This window comes from Coenobita brevimanus, chromosome 87 (assembly GCF_032717465.1).
Source record: "Coenobita brevimanus isolate Jiangsu-jjx chromosome 87, ASM3271746v2, whole genome shotgun sequence".
NCBI lineage: Eukaryota > Metazoa > Arthropoda > Malacostraca > Decapoda > Coenobitidae > Coenobita > Coenobita brevimanus.
The window spans coordinates 24361461-24378548 of NC_137040.1; the positions used below are offsets into that span (position 1 = coordinate 24361461).

General features: G+C 40.2%; 1 protein-coding gene across 1 annotated transcript in view; it reads right to left on the reverse strand.

Moving 5' to 3' along the window:
* Positions 1-17088, reverse strand: part of LOC145411032 (uncharacterized) — a 131137-nt gene that overhangs the window by 84619 nt on the left and 29430 nt on the right. Inside the window, exons 7-8 of the mRNA XM_080281094.1 lie at positions 14475-14661; positions 8283-9456 (exon numbers count right to left, since the gene is read on the reverse strand). Of these exons, the coding sequence (XP_080137220.1) occupies positions 8283-9456; positions 14475-14661 (1361 nt within the window). The remainder of the gene's footprint in view (positions 1-8282; positions 9457-14474; positions 14662-17088) is intronic.

Below are 17088 nucleotides of genomic sequence, written 5' to 3' on the forward strand. Positions count from 1 at the left end.
GATAATGCCCTTTTGCTCCTTAAGTCGTATCTGTCGGACAGATCTCAGAGAGTGGTTGTTGATTACGCTAGCTCTGATTCTGCTCCTCTTCTATTTGGAGTCCCTCAAGGATCAGTTTTGGGTCCAATTCTATTTACTATCTACACAAGTAGTTTATCGTCTCTACTTGATGCTTATGATGTGTCCTATCATTTTTATGCTGATGACACCCAGCTCTATGTTAAGATGTCAGATATCAACGATACTAAGACAAAGTTTGAATCTCTAATGTCTGATATTAAGATTTGGATGGCTAAGAGGAAACTTAAGCTGAATGATGGTAAAACTGAGATCATCATCATCAGAGGAAACAGAAGGGGTGATGACACTGACAATGCCCTGGCTTTGAACATTGGCGTGTCACAGCTGCATCCAGTCAGTTCTGTTCGAAATTTGGGTGTTTATTTTAATTCTAAGTTAAATTACAAAGAACACATTAATCAGGTTGTAAGAGGGTGTAACTTGCATATCAGAAATCTGTACTCTGTGAGAAGATTCCTGAATAGACGGTGCCTCTTAACATTGGTCCATGCAGTGGTCTTGTCTCGTGTTGATTATTGTAATTCACTGTGGGTTGGTCTTCCAAATAATATACCAACAAAAGTTCAGTCCGTGTTGAACAGGGCAGCACGGCTTATCTTTGGTCTCCCCCCGAGAACCTCAACTACCCCTTTTCTGATTGAGTTGCATTGGTTACCAGTAAAGGCTAGAATTGAATTTAAACTGTGTCTTATTACATTCAAGGTTCTTAAGTTTGGTGAACCGAAGTATCTTGCTGAATTGTTAAAACTCCCATCGACACGCCCGGGTGTGATGTTACGCAGTGAAGATGATTCTTGCGTCTTGATGAGCCAGGAGCCATTCACCAGTCATCTTTCTCTGATCATTCTTTTGCATATAGAGCCCCTAGATTATATAACAGATTGCCATCGTCCATAAGACAACTCTCTACTGTTGAATCCTTTAAGAGACAGCTGAAAGCCTTTCTTTTTTCAAAATGCTATGACCTGGAGAGAAGTACTATGACGGATGATTATAGGGTTTAATTATTGCCACTTTCATGTATATATGATGTAGCTTGTATTACATACAAGAAATGTCACAATTCTTGTAATTGTAAAAATAATGTATGTGTGTCGAGCGCTAGTGAATTCCCAAAAGGAAGAACTGGCGCTCTTGAGAAACAAAAGGCCAGATTATTATTATTATTATTATTATGAAGATGAAGAAAACTTTGACCGATTTTTTGAAATTGCAGTAAGGGATAATGTTATTATTTTTCAGGAAATATTATTTCATGCTGGTAAGTCATTTAGAAGTGAAGTCTCATTTTTATTTTATCACTGAAGCATAGAGTTGCAGTCTTATTGGGGGGGGGGGGAGTTTTGCTATATTGGTTGGGTAACATGACAAAAACCATAATTTACTGTGACACAAAAATATTATCATTTCAAAAGAAAAGGATATTGGTTATAAAAGCTGTTATTAAAATAGAAGTATTATGAATAGAAGAAAAATGAATGCAAACTACTCTGAAAACAGAAAGTTATTCTGGAAAGAGGTGAAGAAATGTAGAAATGAAAGCAGAAAGAAATGGGATGGTGTGAAGGATGCAGGTGGTAGATTATTAACATGGAAAGAATATTTTGAAAGCGTGATGAATGGGGATAGAGAGAACAGAGCAGCTGTAAACATGATTGGTTTTGGGGGTGTGCAGAGAAGGAATGCAGTGCCAGGAGACGTGACACTCGCACAAGTGAAGAGTGCTGTGAAGCGGCTGAAAAATGGGAAAGCAGCTGGGGTTGATGAGGTGTATGCAGAGATGCTTAAATGCAGTGGAGAGAATGGAATGAAGTGCTTGTTGGAGATATGTAACAAGGCATGGATGAGTGAAACTGTGCCTGCAGGGTGGAAAAAGGCTGTGATTGTACCCCTGTACAAAAATAAAGGTGAACGAAGTGAGTGCAAGAATTGTCGTGGCATAAGCTTACTGAGTGTGGTAGGGAAGGTATATGGAAGAATTATTATACAGAAAGTAAGAGAGATATCAGAAGTCCTAATAAGTGATGAAAAGGTTTGTTTTAGGAGTGGCAGAGGATGTGTGGACCAAATATTTGCAGTGAGACAGTACAGAAGGCTTGTGAGAAGGACCATAAGGTGTTTATGGCATTCATGGATCTGGAAAAAGCATATGACAAAGTGGACAGAGAAGGATTGTGGAAAGTTTTGCGCATGTACGGTGTAGAGGGTAAGCTGCTAGGTGCTGTCAAGAGTTTTTACGATGGTAGCGAAGCATGTGTCAGGGTTAATGGGCATCTAAGTGAATGGTTCACGATCAGTGTGGCCGTGCGACAAGGTTGTGTGATGTCCCCATGGTTGTTCAATGTATATATGGATGGGGTGATCAAAGATGTGAAAACACGAGTAATGGAGAGAGGAATGGCATTGGTAATGAAAGGTGATGGATGGAATATCTCAAATTTGTTGTATGCTGATGATGCAGTACTGCTTGCAAGTACCAGACAAGAACTTGGTAGGCTAGTGCAGAGTTTTCCTGATATCTGTAAGCGTCGTTCCTTGAGAGTAAATGTAGAAAAGAGTAAAGTGATGGTTATTGAGAGAGAAGGTGACTCCAAATGCAATGTAACAGTGAATGGAGAGAGACTGGAATTGGTGAGAGAGTTCAAATACCTGGGTACAGTGATAGAAAAAGAGAGGAAAATGTACAAAAGAAGTTGAAAGTAGAGTGAGACAAGAAAGAAAAGTAGCTGGTGCCATGAAGACCTTGATAAGAAACAGAGGCTTGAGTGTTGCAGCTGCACGAGGCTTACATGAAGGAGTGTTAGTGCCAACTTTAACATATGGATGTGAGACTATGGTGTGGCATGAAAATGAAAAGTCAAGAGTAGGAGCAGTGGAGATAGGACTGCTGAGGAATGTATGTGGTGTACAGAGGGTGGATAGGATACGAAACAATGTCTATCTATCTATCTATCTATTGCCAGACGCCTCAATCCCGTTTGGGGTGGCCACAAACAAATCCCCTCCAAGTCGCCCTGTCCCCCGCCATTTCACTGCCCTGCTCCCAACTCATACTCCCCTCTCTCATATACCTCTCCACCCCATCCCTCCATCTCATCCTCGGCCTCCCCTTCCCTCTTCCCCCCTCCACCTCACTCTCATACACTCTCTTCGTCAGTCTTTCACCCTCCATCCTCTCCACATGGCCAAACCACCTCAGTGTGTTCCTCATAATGGTTCCTATCACATCCACATCCACACCACAACGCTCCTTTATATCCTCATTTGTCAGCCTGTCTCTCCATGTGACTCCACAGGCTCCTCTTAAATAACTCATATCCACTGCTCTCACTCTTGACTTGTGTCCTTCCAACAACGTCCAAGCTTCACTTCCATACGTTAGAGTTGGTATCACAATACTGTCATGTAGTAACTTTTTCACTTCCATGCTCACTTCCCTGTTTCTTATCACTGCTTTCAAAGAACCAGCAACCTTTCTTCCCTGCTGTACCCTTTCAAGCACTTCATCCTCCAAACTTCCATCCTTACTCATCACACTACCCAAGTACTTAAACGTACTCACATTTTCCAATTCCTCACCATCCAACCTCGCTGTACATTCACTGACTTCACCTCTCTCAAAGACCATCACTTTACTCTTCCCTACATTCACCTTTAGATTCCGTTTCTTACACACTCTCCCAAACTCATCCACCAAGCCTTGCAGCTCTCCTTCGTCTTCACTCAACAACACAGTATCATCTGCAAACAACAGTACAGGGAGTTTCCAAACACTATCCTCTCTCACCAGGGCCACTCCAACATCCACTACCCTACCTTGTACCTCTTTTATTACCCCATCCATGTACAGATTGAACAACCATGGAGACATGACACATCTCAACCTTCAAAGAGAAAAATTCACTTAGTTCACCATCCACACGCACTGCAGCCTTCGCACCATCGTACATACTTTTCACAGCATTCAACAACTTCCCATCTACTCCATATATTCTTAACACTTTCCACAATCCTTGTCTATCCACCCTGTCATATGCTTTCTCCAAATCCATGAAAGCTGCATACAACTTCTTTCCCTTCTCTAGAAACTTTTCCACTAAAGATCTAAGAATGAATATCTGATCTACACAACCTCTTCCCTTCCTAAAGCCTCCCTGTTCTTCTCCAACTAATTTCTCTGTTCTTTCTCTAACTCTGTCAATAAGTATCATACCATACGCTTTTCCTATTATACTATCTATCTATCTATCTATAGCCTGACGCCCTAATCCCGCAAAGGGTGGCCGCAGACAAAACGCCTCCAAGTCACTCTGTCACCCACCATTTGACTCCCCTCCCCCCAACTCAACCCCCCCTCCCTCATATACCTCTCAACTCCATCCCTCCACCTCATCCTCAGTCTACCCCTCCCTCTCCCTCCCTCCACCTCACCTACATACACCCTCTTAGTCAGTCTTTCATCCTATTATACTAAGAAGACAAATGCCCCTATGATTACCACACACTTCTTTTTCCCCTTTTCCTTTGTACAAGGGAATAATTGTACCTGACTTCCAATCCTCCGGGACTCTACCTTCCTCCCAGGCCAATCTGCACATCTTCCACATCCATTCTACTACTATCTCTCCCCCATGCTTCAGCATTTCACCACACACTCCATCAATTCCTGGGGCTTTCCCCAATTTAACTTTCTTCATTGCTTCCACAACTTCTATCCTACTGATTTCTTCCTGTCTTCTCACCTCCCTCCTTCTCCCAGCCACTTATACTCGCATTACTTCCATTCTCTATGTTCAACAATTCCTTAAAGTGTTCTCTCCATCTGCTCACTTTTTCTCCCTTCTCCACTAGTAATCTACCATTTTTATCTTTCACTCCCCTGCTAACTTCACTTCCACCCTGTCTTACTCTTTTCACCTCTTTCCAGAACATTTTCTTACAGTCCCTCCACTTTACACTCAAATTCCTTTCAAATTCCTCATCCACTCTCTTCTCTCTTACTAATCTTTTCACCTCTCTCTTTCTTTCAACATATAACTCTCTCTTCTGCCTCTCAACTTCTTCCACGCCCCTATTTATCATCCATTCATTGTATGCTTTCTTCTTTTGTGCCACAGCCTGTCTCACCTCTTCAGTCCACCACGCTGTTCCTTGTACCCCCCTCTGTCTTCTCTTCCTTCCACACACCACATCACATGCTGCACATATTTCTTCTGTAAATATCCTACACACACCTTCCACGTCTCCCATCTGCTCCAATTCATATTTGCCCAGTCGTTCCTCCACTTCTCTCTTATACTCTGCCTTTTTCTCATCCTCTTGTAACCTTTCCACTCTCCTTCCTCTCGTCTTTCCCCTCTTCTATTCCTCCATCTTACTTGAATCCTAATTCTGGCCACCACCAAGTAGTGGTCAGAAAGTCCACTCCCCCAACCTCTATAAGCTCTTGCATCCATTACACATCTTCGCATCCTTTCATCCACACACACATAATCAATCATTGCCTTCCTTTCATTCAGTTCACCACCCACCCTTCTCATCACTCGCCATGTATACCTGTGGATCATTTTATGCCTGAAGAGGGTATTGGCTATCACCAACCCCCTCCCAGCACAAATGTCCACTAACGCACTGCCATTCTCATCTATCTCAGTAGGCGCACCCCACTCACCAACTATTCCATCCACCTTCACATTCCCAACTTTACCATTCATATCACCGATCAAAAACACTCTCTCATTCCTTCCAAACTCTTCCATGCACATTTCTACATTTGTCCAGAACTCTTCTCTCACTCTTCTAGCACGATCTTGCGTTGGCGCATACACACACACAATCGCCCACATTTGTATTCCAACTTTCAACTTTACCCATACAATCCTTGACCCAACTGATCCATACTGTCTTATGCTCTTCTTCCATCTTTTACTCACAACTGTACATACTCCTTCCTTTGCCCTCTCATGCTCACCTACTCCTGCACATATACCCCATCCATACTCCTATTCTCTCACACTTTCTCCTCTCCATGTTGTTTCAGTTATTCCACATACAGTACATCCACTTTCGCACCCTCAAGCACCTGGACAATCTCTCTCTCTTTCACCTCATCATTCGCTCCGAAATAATGTGATTCGTGAAAGATGCAGAGTGAGGAAGTCGGTGGACACCAGAACTGAAGAGAGTGTATTGAGATGGTATGGTCATGTGGAGAGAATGGATAACAATAGAGTGGTGATGAAAGTATATCTGAGCAAATTCGAAGGAGGGAGGAGGCGAGGTAGGCCAAGGTGAAGGTGGAGAGATATGGTGGATGAATGTGTCAGGAAGAGAGGTTTGGAAGTCGGTGAAGCTAGGGAACTGACAGGAGATCGAGCTGGCTGGATGAATTTTGTGAGGAGAAGTGATTTTTGGCACCCCTTTTTAACGTGGCTGCGTCTGGATTGACTCTGTCGGATACGATTATGTGAAACTACAGAAAGTGGTGAATGTTTTTGGTGTATCCGTAGAGCCAGGATTCTGGGGGCTTGAATGATGAGTGAATGGAACCGTGGCCCATTGGATTGGGCAATTTTGGGCTGTCTGGACATTGCTACTCCTCACCCTGCCCTTGGGTGGGAAAGGAGGTCCAGATGATGATGATAATGATGAATAGTTTTGACAAAATCAAAGAACAACATTCATATTTGCAACGAGCATCTTTTACTTATGTTGGTGATGAGAAATGTAATAAGCTTTTTTTTTTTTTTTTTTTTTTTTCAAAGAACAACATTCATATTTGCAACGAGCATCTTTTACTTATGTTGGTGATGAGAAATGTAATAAGCTTTTTTTTTTTTTTTTAATCAGTAAGATTATGCTTCCAAAATATTATAAATACTTGGTGATGTGTTGTTTTAACCAGTGAAATAGAATATGATTAAGTAGCTATTATTTACTTCTGATATTGTGTGCAAAAATATAACCATTTAATCAAATTAAACTGAATTTGTTATTAAATACATTATTTTAAAAAACCCCAGTAAAGTGGGTAAAATAGTTTTTTTTTTCAAGTGGATTTTACTGAAAAAACCCAGGTGGGTAAAACCGGGTTACCCAGTTTGGTGCCAACCCTGGCTGTCATTCTATAAATATATTTATTACTGATTAACTGATACTTTAATAACTAATTTTCAGGGGGATCTATCAAAGTCTATGTTCATTCAATAGCATAGGCTTTGGATATCAATGAACCAGTCCTGTATGAGACAGCCCTAGCATGTATTCAGTATGGAGGGTGGGTGTTAGCGCCGAAGTGGTGACATGTAGAGGTGTAGGAGGACTACTGGGCGTTGGAATAGGTCACTGCCCCCAAGAAATAGGCCCTGAAGCCTTTGCTCAGAGTTGGACACACACATTTAAAAAAAAAAAAAAAAAAAAAAAAAAAAAAAGCACTTTTAGACAATAATTAACTTGTTTCTACAACATCCTGGGTACATTTTAAAATGACTCTGAGGAGGTACAAGTATTCAAAAACTAGTGTACTTGCTAAATAAACTGATATGTAAATAAATGATGGGGAATCGTCCTGACGGGGAATCATCCATATCATGAAGGTGAATTGTGCTTTTACAATACGTGCATATTATTATTAACCCTGGACTTACTCTCTCTAGTTGGATTTACCTACCTACAACTGCTGTTATCAACACTACGCATTACTCGTGAGTTAAACAACCCATAACATTTCTTAATTTACCAATTACAGTTCATGTCTTCAGTAAGTTGTGTAGCACAACCCACCACCTTCCTTTGTTGTATTAGCACTCTGTACCTTCTACAAAAATAAATGTTTCAATTCAATTCAGTAATACATTATTAAGTGAAAAATTTGTGTAATATGTAATGTTAATATGTGCCATATTGTATTATGAATGAATGAAAAGTGATCCATTCGGTAAAATTTCAGTTTAAACATGAAATTGTCTTACGGGTCCTACCCAAAAATCCGAAAAATCTGATAATTCAAATGATTCTCAGTCCACTGCCATTCGGATTAATGAACTTTTACTGTATGTAGCATTTTTAATATCTATCTGTACAGACAGACTGATAGATGGATTTATTACCTCCCTGCTTTGCTGTTTCCAATAGAACCACTATGTAATCATAAGCCAATATCCTTGCTTTCATGTGATATATAATGATGCATATAAACTTACCTCCCAGCTTTATTTATTCCAATAACTCCAATAATGTTCATGTTGATGAGTTTCCTGAAACGTGCCTCTGCCACCAGTAATGCATTACCAGGAGTGCAGTCCCTAAGGTCAAGCTCCAGTTCACCTCGTTTCTCTTCTGCCATCATCATATCCAACAGTGACAGGGATTTCTTCATAACTGATTTTGTTTGGTCACCAAGTCTAGGGCATTCTGGTGTATTTGGGGATCTAAATGTCTGGCTGATGGCTGCATTCCCAACTGAGTACAGTCCTGCAGTTGTAGGGACAATAGATTTGGTGATGAGGCCTTCATCATATATAGTACGAGTCATGTGAATTCTCTTGGAGGCTGGGCTTGTTGATTCACCTCTTTTCCTCTTCATACTGCTGGATGACTCTCCATCAGTGGGTCTGAACTGGACTAGTTTTAAATTACTGGTAGGAAGTGAAGTGGCATCCATTTCCTCCACTGTATTAGCAGTGAGGTCCACAACTGGCACTCCATCATCAGTCTTGTGTCTGCCTCTGCCCCTACTAGGTTCTGATGCCATGCCTAGTGTGCTCTGCAGATTTATTGGGGAATCACTCAAAAGGGGCTCAAGATTTTCCCCAATGGCCATTGGTGGCAAAAGCAATTTTTCATGTTTATTTCTAAAAGACTTCACAACAGTCTCCACAATCTGCTGTGGAGTAGTATCTTTAGCAGAGAGACCAGAGATAGTCAGATTCTTAGTTTCCTGAGAAACATTTTCCCTTGTATACCCAGCTGTTCTTGCACAATGAATGAGAGAAGCATGTGACCATTCCTTAAGCTTCCATGAATATCGACGTTTGGCTTCTGTGTTGTTTACAATAATATTAACAACAGTGCAACAGGGATAAAAATCTTTGAGATCCTCCATCTGTTCAAGTTCTGCTTGGCCTGGTTTTATAGCATCCTCTAATATATCTAAAGCACCTGTATTCTTTTTGGCAATATCTTCCCTTCCATTAACTTGATTTGCTTCTAGCACTGATGGGTGGGTCTGGTGGAAGATGGGGTCAGATAAACATCGGCAGTCATAACAAGAATGATCCATACACCAGATGCTAATCCCTTTGATATCATACCAAGGGATATTCAGTTTAAAGTTTTTAATGTACTTCGAAGCTTCTGAGAGTGGAATACCAGCAGCTGCTGAAAAGTAAGAGGAACAAATGCTGTTACAAGTTGAATGAGAAAACCTGGACAAAAAAGGAAAGTTAATGTAAATTACATATTTATTTGTTCACTATTAGGGCAAGGATAAATGAAAACCTGCGATAGGGCACCAATCATCCACATACTTCAAGTATCGTAGTGCTACCTACCTATATTGTTTTTACACCGACAGTCCTACTTTAGAAGTCAATTACTGTATATAAGATGGCAATTATATAACTAACAAATGAACACATGGTGGTTTAGTGGGAAGGTGATCAAATGGCTGTTGTTTTGTTGTTCATCTAAGCCCAGGCTCACCTGGGTATGAATATACAATGGAATGCAGGAAGCCAATCACTTAAGCCTGGTGTTCCCAGAGATCTTTTGTTGAGGTCATGCAAAAGAGCTGTCTGTGTTGTGATGATGTGGTGCATTAAGTGATACATTGTGCTGTGGTGTGGCAAGCTGCGTTACAGTGAGGGCATGGTGGATTTCTGCAAGTTGTATTTTACGTTCGTACTGATGCAAGAGAAAGTAAAGGCAAACTTGTAGTCTGGCTAGACACACTTTAGTCTCCCTGGGAAGGGATGTATGGAAGGAAGGAATGTCTGATGGGAGATCATGAAAGATGTTGTTTGGCAGGAGTTTTTGAATGGCTATGGTGGCAACATGTTTGTGTACATGTTTGTGATGTATACTTTTGCATGGACAAGAAAGGATGTTGGTGAGGTATTCTATGTAATTTTGGGAGGTTGTTCATTTTTGTTTCTCTGTGGTGATGGTAGTGGGGGGGGGGGATCTATCTATCTATAACTAGATACCATAATCTGTAAGGGGTGGTCATTTGTCTCTTAGTAGTTTTACAGGGAGGGGCACTAACCCTCCACCAACCCATTTGTTGACACGTAGGGAAATCGTGTGGGTTGATTATATGGTTACTACCCAGTGTTATAAATGAATTCCTGGCTAACAGAAAACCATTAGGCTTGTCACTTAATATAAAGCCATCTGAAAAGGAGAGAGGAATGAGAAGTGCCAGGAAAGATGGGAAACACAGGAAGAGAGGAGGGCAGACACAGAAAAAGAATGATAAAGGTGAAGGAAGAAGCTGGCAGCACTACATCAAGTGAGTGGATGATGGTTGCCACCACCTATCACACACAGTTACATTTTTAAAAGAAGCTGCAAGACTGATGTAAGACTGGAAAATGAAACAGTTTGGGGATTTGAATTTCATTAGAATAATCTTAACAGACTTTGCAAAAAGACTTCCTGACATGTCATAAAAACATTCCCACTACACTAGTCCCACCCTCTTCATAGGGTTCGCCCTTGCTGGGTTGGGTTATTCGTGAAGAGCAGATGGTTATTCTTCAACAACATCTGAGAAATGCTGGAAAGCACTGATACGGTTCTACATGATGCATTGTTCCCCCCCCCACACAACCCTTCCTGCCCTTTCTCAAATGGCCTGCATTGTCCCCTTGTTTGTCCCACTTAAGCCGTTCCAATGCTGTTGGCTTGTTGAAAAAATCACAGAATCTAGTGCCTTTACATACAGTATTATCTAGCTGCAAATCCTGGTGATTCAAATGAAAGTAATCACCATATACCATAATTAATAAAATAATACCATGCCATAATTAATAAAATCACAGACATTTTCATTACCCAAATTAGTTCTCAAATTAAATAACACAGAAACACACTGTTGTAAAAAAAAAAAAAAAAAAAAAAAAAAAAAAAATGGGGGGGGGGGGGACATAATAATTCAGCCCCAAGAACACAGTGTGTGCTGGTATTATGAGCGATTGTGGTGATGGAAACACGAACATGTATGGAAGAAAACCTGATAACTTTCTGAAGTTCTCTAAGCTACCTAATGAAACGAGTTAACCCTTTAACCGCGGGTATTGTTTTGGTCTGACTGTCCTCTCCCGCGGGGGTTTCAGCCAAATGTAAACAAACCTTTAAACCTTAATAACTCTGCACAGAATAAAGCTAGAGAAAAAAATAAGGTACCATTAGAAAGTACTAACCTTCAGCTTTCCATTGATGTAGGTTTCATGACTTTGTTGACTTTCACAGGACGGGCAGTGCCGTTAGAAGTGAGGGGTGTAAAATCACTATTTTTCGCTCACACATCATTACCTTCGCTCATACACCATTACCAAATGCCAACCTCATTCTGATAATAATACTATAAACATATATGAACACTGCACATACGATAAACACCCACTCTGTGTTCACTGAGGCAGGTAAAAGGCACTGTAATTACCTGCACTTCACTGCCATATCAGCGGTGTTGTAATCACTATTTTTCGCTCACACACCATTACCAAATGCCAACCTCATTCTGATAATAATACTATAAACATATATGAACACTGCACATACGATAAACACCCACTCTGTGTTCACTGAGGCAGGTAAAAGGCACTGTAATTGCCTGCACTTCACTGCCACATCAGCGGTGTTGTAATCACTATTTTTCGCTCACACACCATTACCAAATGCCAATCACATTCTGATAATAATACTATAAACATATATGAACACTGCACATACGATAAACACCCACTCTGTGTTCACTGAGACAGGTAAAAGGCACTGTAATTGCCTGCACTTCACTGCCACATCAACATGTGTTGTCACTCACACAGCTGGACAGATACTGATGCGCGCTTGGTCAGGGGTGGGGTGGGGGGCCCAGGGGGTGGGAGGTGGGGCCCCAGGGGGGGGAAGAGGGAGGTGGGGGTCGGCTGGAGTGAAAGAACTTAATAGCTACTCTCCCTTGAAACAATTGGCGCACGGAAAAAACGCGGGGTATTCAAAATATTCACAAACATTCGAGAATGACACCCGCGGTTTGGTCCAGTTCTTGCAACGTCATTCTGGAATGACACCCGCGGTTAAAGGGTTAATAACAGTTTTTGCATGTGTTCTCAAAGACAGTCATGGTGATGGAAACTCAACAGAATACAACTTTACAAAGCAATGTGATAAGATTCTGAAGGTCTATGGTGAGTGAAATATGCAGTAAATATACCTTATCCACACAACAACACGTGTCAAATGTCATTAGCTGAGGACTGTTTACTTATATTGAACAAAAGCAGATTTGTTGGTAGGCACCAATCTCCTACAATATTTCTTTTATAAGATTTGTATCACTGTTAAAGCATTACCGTATGCAACTGACATTCCAGTAAATTAAAGTAACCACAGTAAATATTAACCTTCAACACCTTTTTTCACTCATTTCACACAAACACACACACACACATGTACTGCATCACTCTTTAAGATTTTGATATTCCTACAAGACTCCAATAATGTAGACTTGGATAACTGTACATCATCAAAAACAAATCATAAATAAATGGTAAACTAAGCACGTACAGTAGTTATAGCACCACACCAAATGCATCAAAGGTAAACAATAATTAGCTGATCTCCTGCTAGTGACAGCATGGCGGCAGTGAAAAGTAAAGTAAAACTTCACTATAATGGACTAACTGAGACCCAAGCCATTCTGATAAAAGCGACATCCAGACTTCCTCTGCTAAATCGGACTTTTTCCGATATATCAGACATTAGTCCAGATCGCACCAATGGTTTTTAAACCGTTTTCTCTACAATTGCAGTACTGTATTGTATTATACCTTCAATACAATAATCAACTGGTATAATGTATATAATAACATTGCACTGTACACTGATATACATGTTTTTTATTTAACTTATCGTGGTGAACATAACTGAAGTGGTCAGGCACTCTGGACTGCTCCTGGCTTTATTGGACTTTTTCTGATATATAGAAATTTAGTCTAGTAGCTCCTAGATTCCGATAAAAGCGAATTTTGGTCTACTGAAGTCCGTTATATCACGGTTTTACTGTATGTTGCTATTCATGTGTTTCCACTGTTAAATAAAAAATTGAATGTAAAATTAATTTTCCTAACAATTTATTGGTGGATGATAAATACAAAGACATCTTCTCAAGTGCTAAACAACAAAGTGGGCATAAACAGCATGACGATAGAGGTAAGAGAAATACTTTGTGGTTAATAGCGGGCACAATATTATACTGACAATTATTATTAACTTCAGTTATAAAATTATATACAGTTCAGTGTATGATCTAATGTCTTACAATGTTCTGGGGCAAAGCAGAGGATGATTAAGCAAACATATACGTTTATTACTAATGCACAGCCCCTTTAGGGGGCACGACCAATATTCACTGAAATTAGGTATTCGCGGAAATCTCTGAGACATAACCCCCATGAAAAGGGAGACAGTACTGTAATAACATCACACTATTCCTGAATGAAACAGTCTTCGTATATACTCACTGTGAATAGTGGAGATCAGAACTTAAATGGAGATACAGTGAAACCTCGATATAACGGACTTCAATAGACCGGAATTCGCTTTTATCGGAATCAAGGAGCTACCGGACTTCATTCCTATATATCGGAAAAAGTCTAATAAAGCCAGCCTAACCACTTCAGCTATGTTCACCATAATAAGGTAAATAAAAGACATGTCTATCAGTGTACAATACAGTATTATTATACATATTATACCATTTGATTAATGTTGAGAAGGTACAACACAGTAGTGAAAACAGTTTAAAAACCATCGGTGCGATCCAGGCTAATGTCTGATATATTGGAAAAAGTCCGGGTTGGCGGGATGAAGTCCGGATGTCGCTTATATCGGAATTTCGTTTTTTTTGGAATGGCCTGGGCCCCAACTAGCCTGTTATAGTGAGATCTTACTGTATGTGATGGGGTGTGGCACCACTATCTGTTGGATGTTGGAGAATTGCTTGGTCTTATGAATAAGCTATGAAGTTTATGCACCTTTACCCACCTGACCAACAGGCATCAGTTGGTTACAATGTTACCACCTAGAGTAATAAATGATTTCCTAGGTCACAGTAAAATGCTTGGTCATTCACTGTACAGTCACCAGAGGGATGACAATACAAGCATCACCTTGTTGCAATGGTAGTGGCTGAGTAGGCGGGTCACATATTCTGCTGGTCTCAAACTGAACATAGTCAGTGCCAGGCCAGATGGTGGAGTCCCGGAACCTGCCTGGGATCTTTCGTTCTCGCTTTCGTCGCTCTGCACCAACAAGGATTACTTCAGAGCCAGTCTGGATCACTGTCCTCTTAAAGTCCTGGAAGAACTGTAAGCTTAGTATAAAGGGGAATAATTATACAAAAAATAATAACTTTCAGAGGTAAATTTCACTCTAGGTCTATTAACCCCGCCTTCAGTGTACTACATTTACTGTATCTCTTCTAAGGCTGACTATAACATTTAGAACTATAATAATCTTTCTGAAAAAATACTGTACTGTGAAAGGCTTTACATACTATTCTCTGACCAAAAACCATTAAGATGAAAGTCAATAATTATATTAAACACATTACTTTATAAATCATATATACAGAAAACCATTGATATACAGTAATCCCGCATATTTCGCGGTAGTTACGTTCTTGTAACCCCCGCGAAAAGTCAATTCCGCGAATACTCTATTAACAATTGAAAACTTGCACTTGTGTCCACCATGCTGCCCATCACACAGTCCATGTCCATACTGATTGCGAGACAATTCGCCGTCAGACAATTCCCCGTCAAAACATGGACGATTCCCCTTCAGAACAATTCGCACCCTGGACGATTCCCCGCCATTCTATAAATATACTAATCAATACTTTCAATATACTTATTATTAATTAATCAATACTTTAATAACTATATTTCAGGGGGATCCAGCAGTCTATGTTCAGTAGCGTAGGTTCTGGAAATTATTTATTAGTTGCACCTTTAGTCAATAATTAACTTGTTTCTTCCTCGCTGTAGTCGCCTTTGAATTATATTCTAGCATCACCCATAGCTATCTTCATTAATGAAGGCGAATTGTTTCGTGTTTGTTGTGACCGCGAATTGTCCCGAAACCTCCATACTCATCCCGAAATACCTTCTTACAAGATTGAAAGCACATACTCCATTATGAAGGAAAAACGTAAACACCGTACTGTAATACACAATTATCTACACATTTATTAACAAAACAGTACAAAATAAAAGGATGCATTAACTGGTGATAGCAAACACTCGCACGGTTGTTTCTTAGCTTGTCCAGTAACACAATTTTCTCTGCTAAGGTCATAACTTGATCATTTTGTCACTTTGGAGTTCGTACTAATTGTATTATTAGCCTTTGGTGAGGCTGGCTTACGTCCTGGGGCCATGTGGAAAGCAAGTGGGAGGCAAGAGGCTCATATCATAGTGTGGTTACAACCACAACAGCCACTTAAGGCAGTCAGGCGTGGACTGAAGAATGCGGGACAGAGAGCAGTGTTGCCATATCCAAACAACGAAATTATGCTAGAGCAATGAAAAAATTATGCTAGATTGAGCATATTTGTTCCTAGTAAAAAATGAATTATGCTAACTTGAAGCTAAATGATAAAATTCTATACATATTCGTGCAACATATTAATTATGTATTGTTTACTATGAACATATTAAAATGAACCTACATTCAGTAAGAGGATAAATATCAGTATCTACCCATACTGCTTTTTCCCACGAAACTTGACGTTTTTCTGATGGATTTTGATGTGATTCGTTCGATTTTGAGCATCATTTCCGTCGGAAATAACCAGATTTTGAGATATGACCCCCCCCCATCCCCCTGAAATAATGAGGGATCTTTGGGGAATTGGGGGTTATAGGGAGGGGGGGAAACACAGAAAATGGTCATTTCCGACTGAAATGAAGCTGAAAATCGAATGAATCATACCAAAATCCATCGGAAAAACCTAGGTTTCATGGGTAAAGTACAAAGCTCAAACTTATCCTAACCTAACCGAACCAAACCGAACCTAACCTAACCTAATCTAACCTAACCTAATCCAGCCTAACCTAACCTAACCTAATCCAACCCAACCAAGCCCAAACTGAAAGTAACCAACTATTCAAACATCTTCTTACCTTATTCGTCTCTCTCTCTCTCTCTCTCTGATTTGTAGCTTTTATAAAATTATTCTAAAAATATTCCATTCCATTCTAAATTATGCTAGAATGATTCTAAAACTTCTAATATGCTAAAAAATATTCCAGACTCGAAAATTTGATCAAAATTATGCTAAAAGAATAAAATTATGCTAGATATGGTAACACTGGCAGAGGGGCCACGGGAAAGGGACAGAGGGTGGCGTGAGTTTACCGCGCTACAATTGGAAGCTGCGGGAGTTTCAATTTTTTTTTTTCTGTATATTCAAGGATATTTTTGTTGAACTTATTAAAGCTAAGAAAATCCGCGAGAGGGCAAAACCGTAGACAAAAAATCCGCAAAAAATGCGGGATTACTGTACCAAACCTTAACGAATTTCGGTTTTAATGACCACCTTGAGCTGGCTGAATGTTATGTTCATTTAATGATTTTTGTTCGGTAAAAGAATAAAGGTGCGGGAAACAATAACCAGCATGGCATCTCTACATGGACGTACGCACATGTGCATACACACACACACACACATACATCTGCACACAGCCAGCTTTTAAGCCATTTGTTCCCAACTGAGTCTCG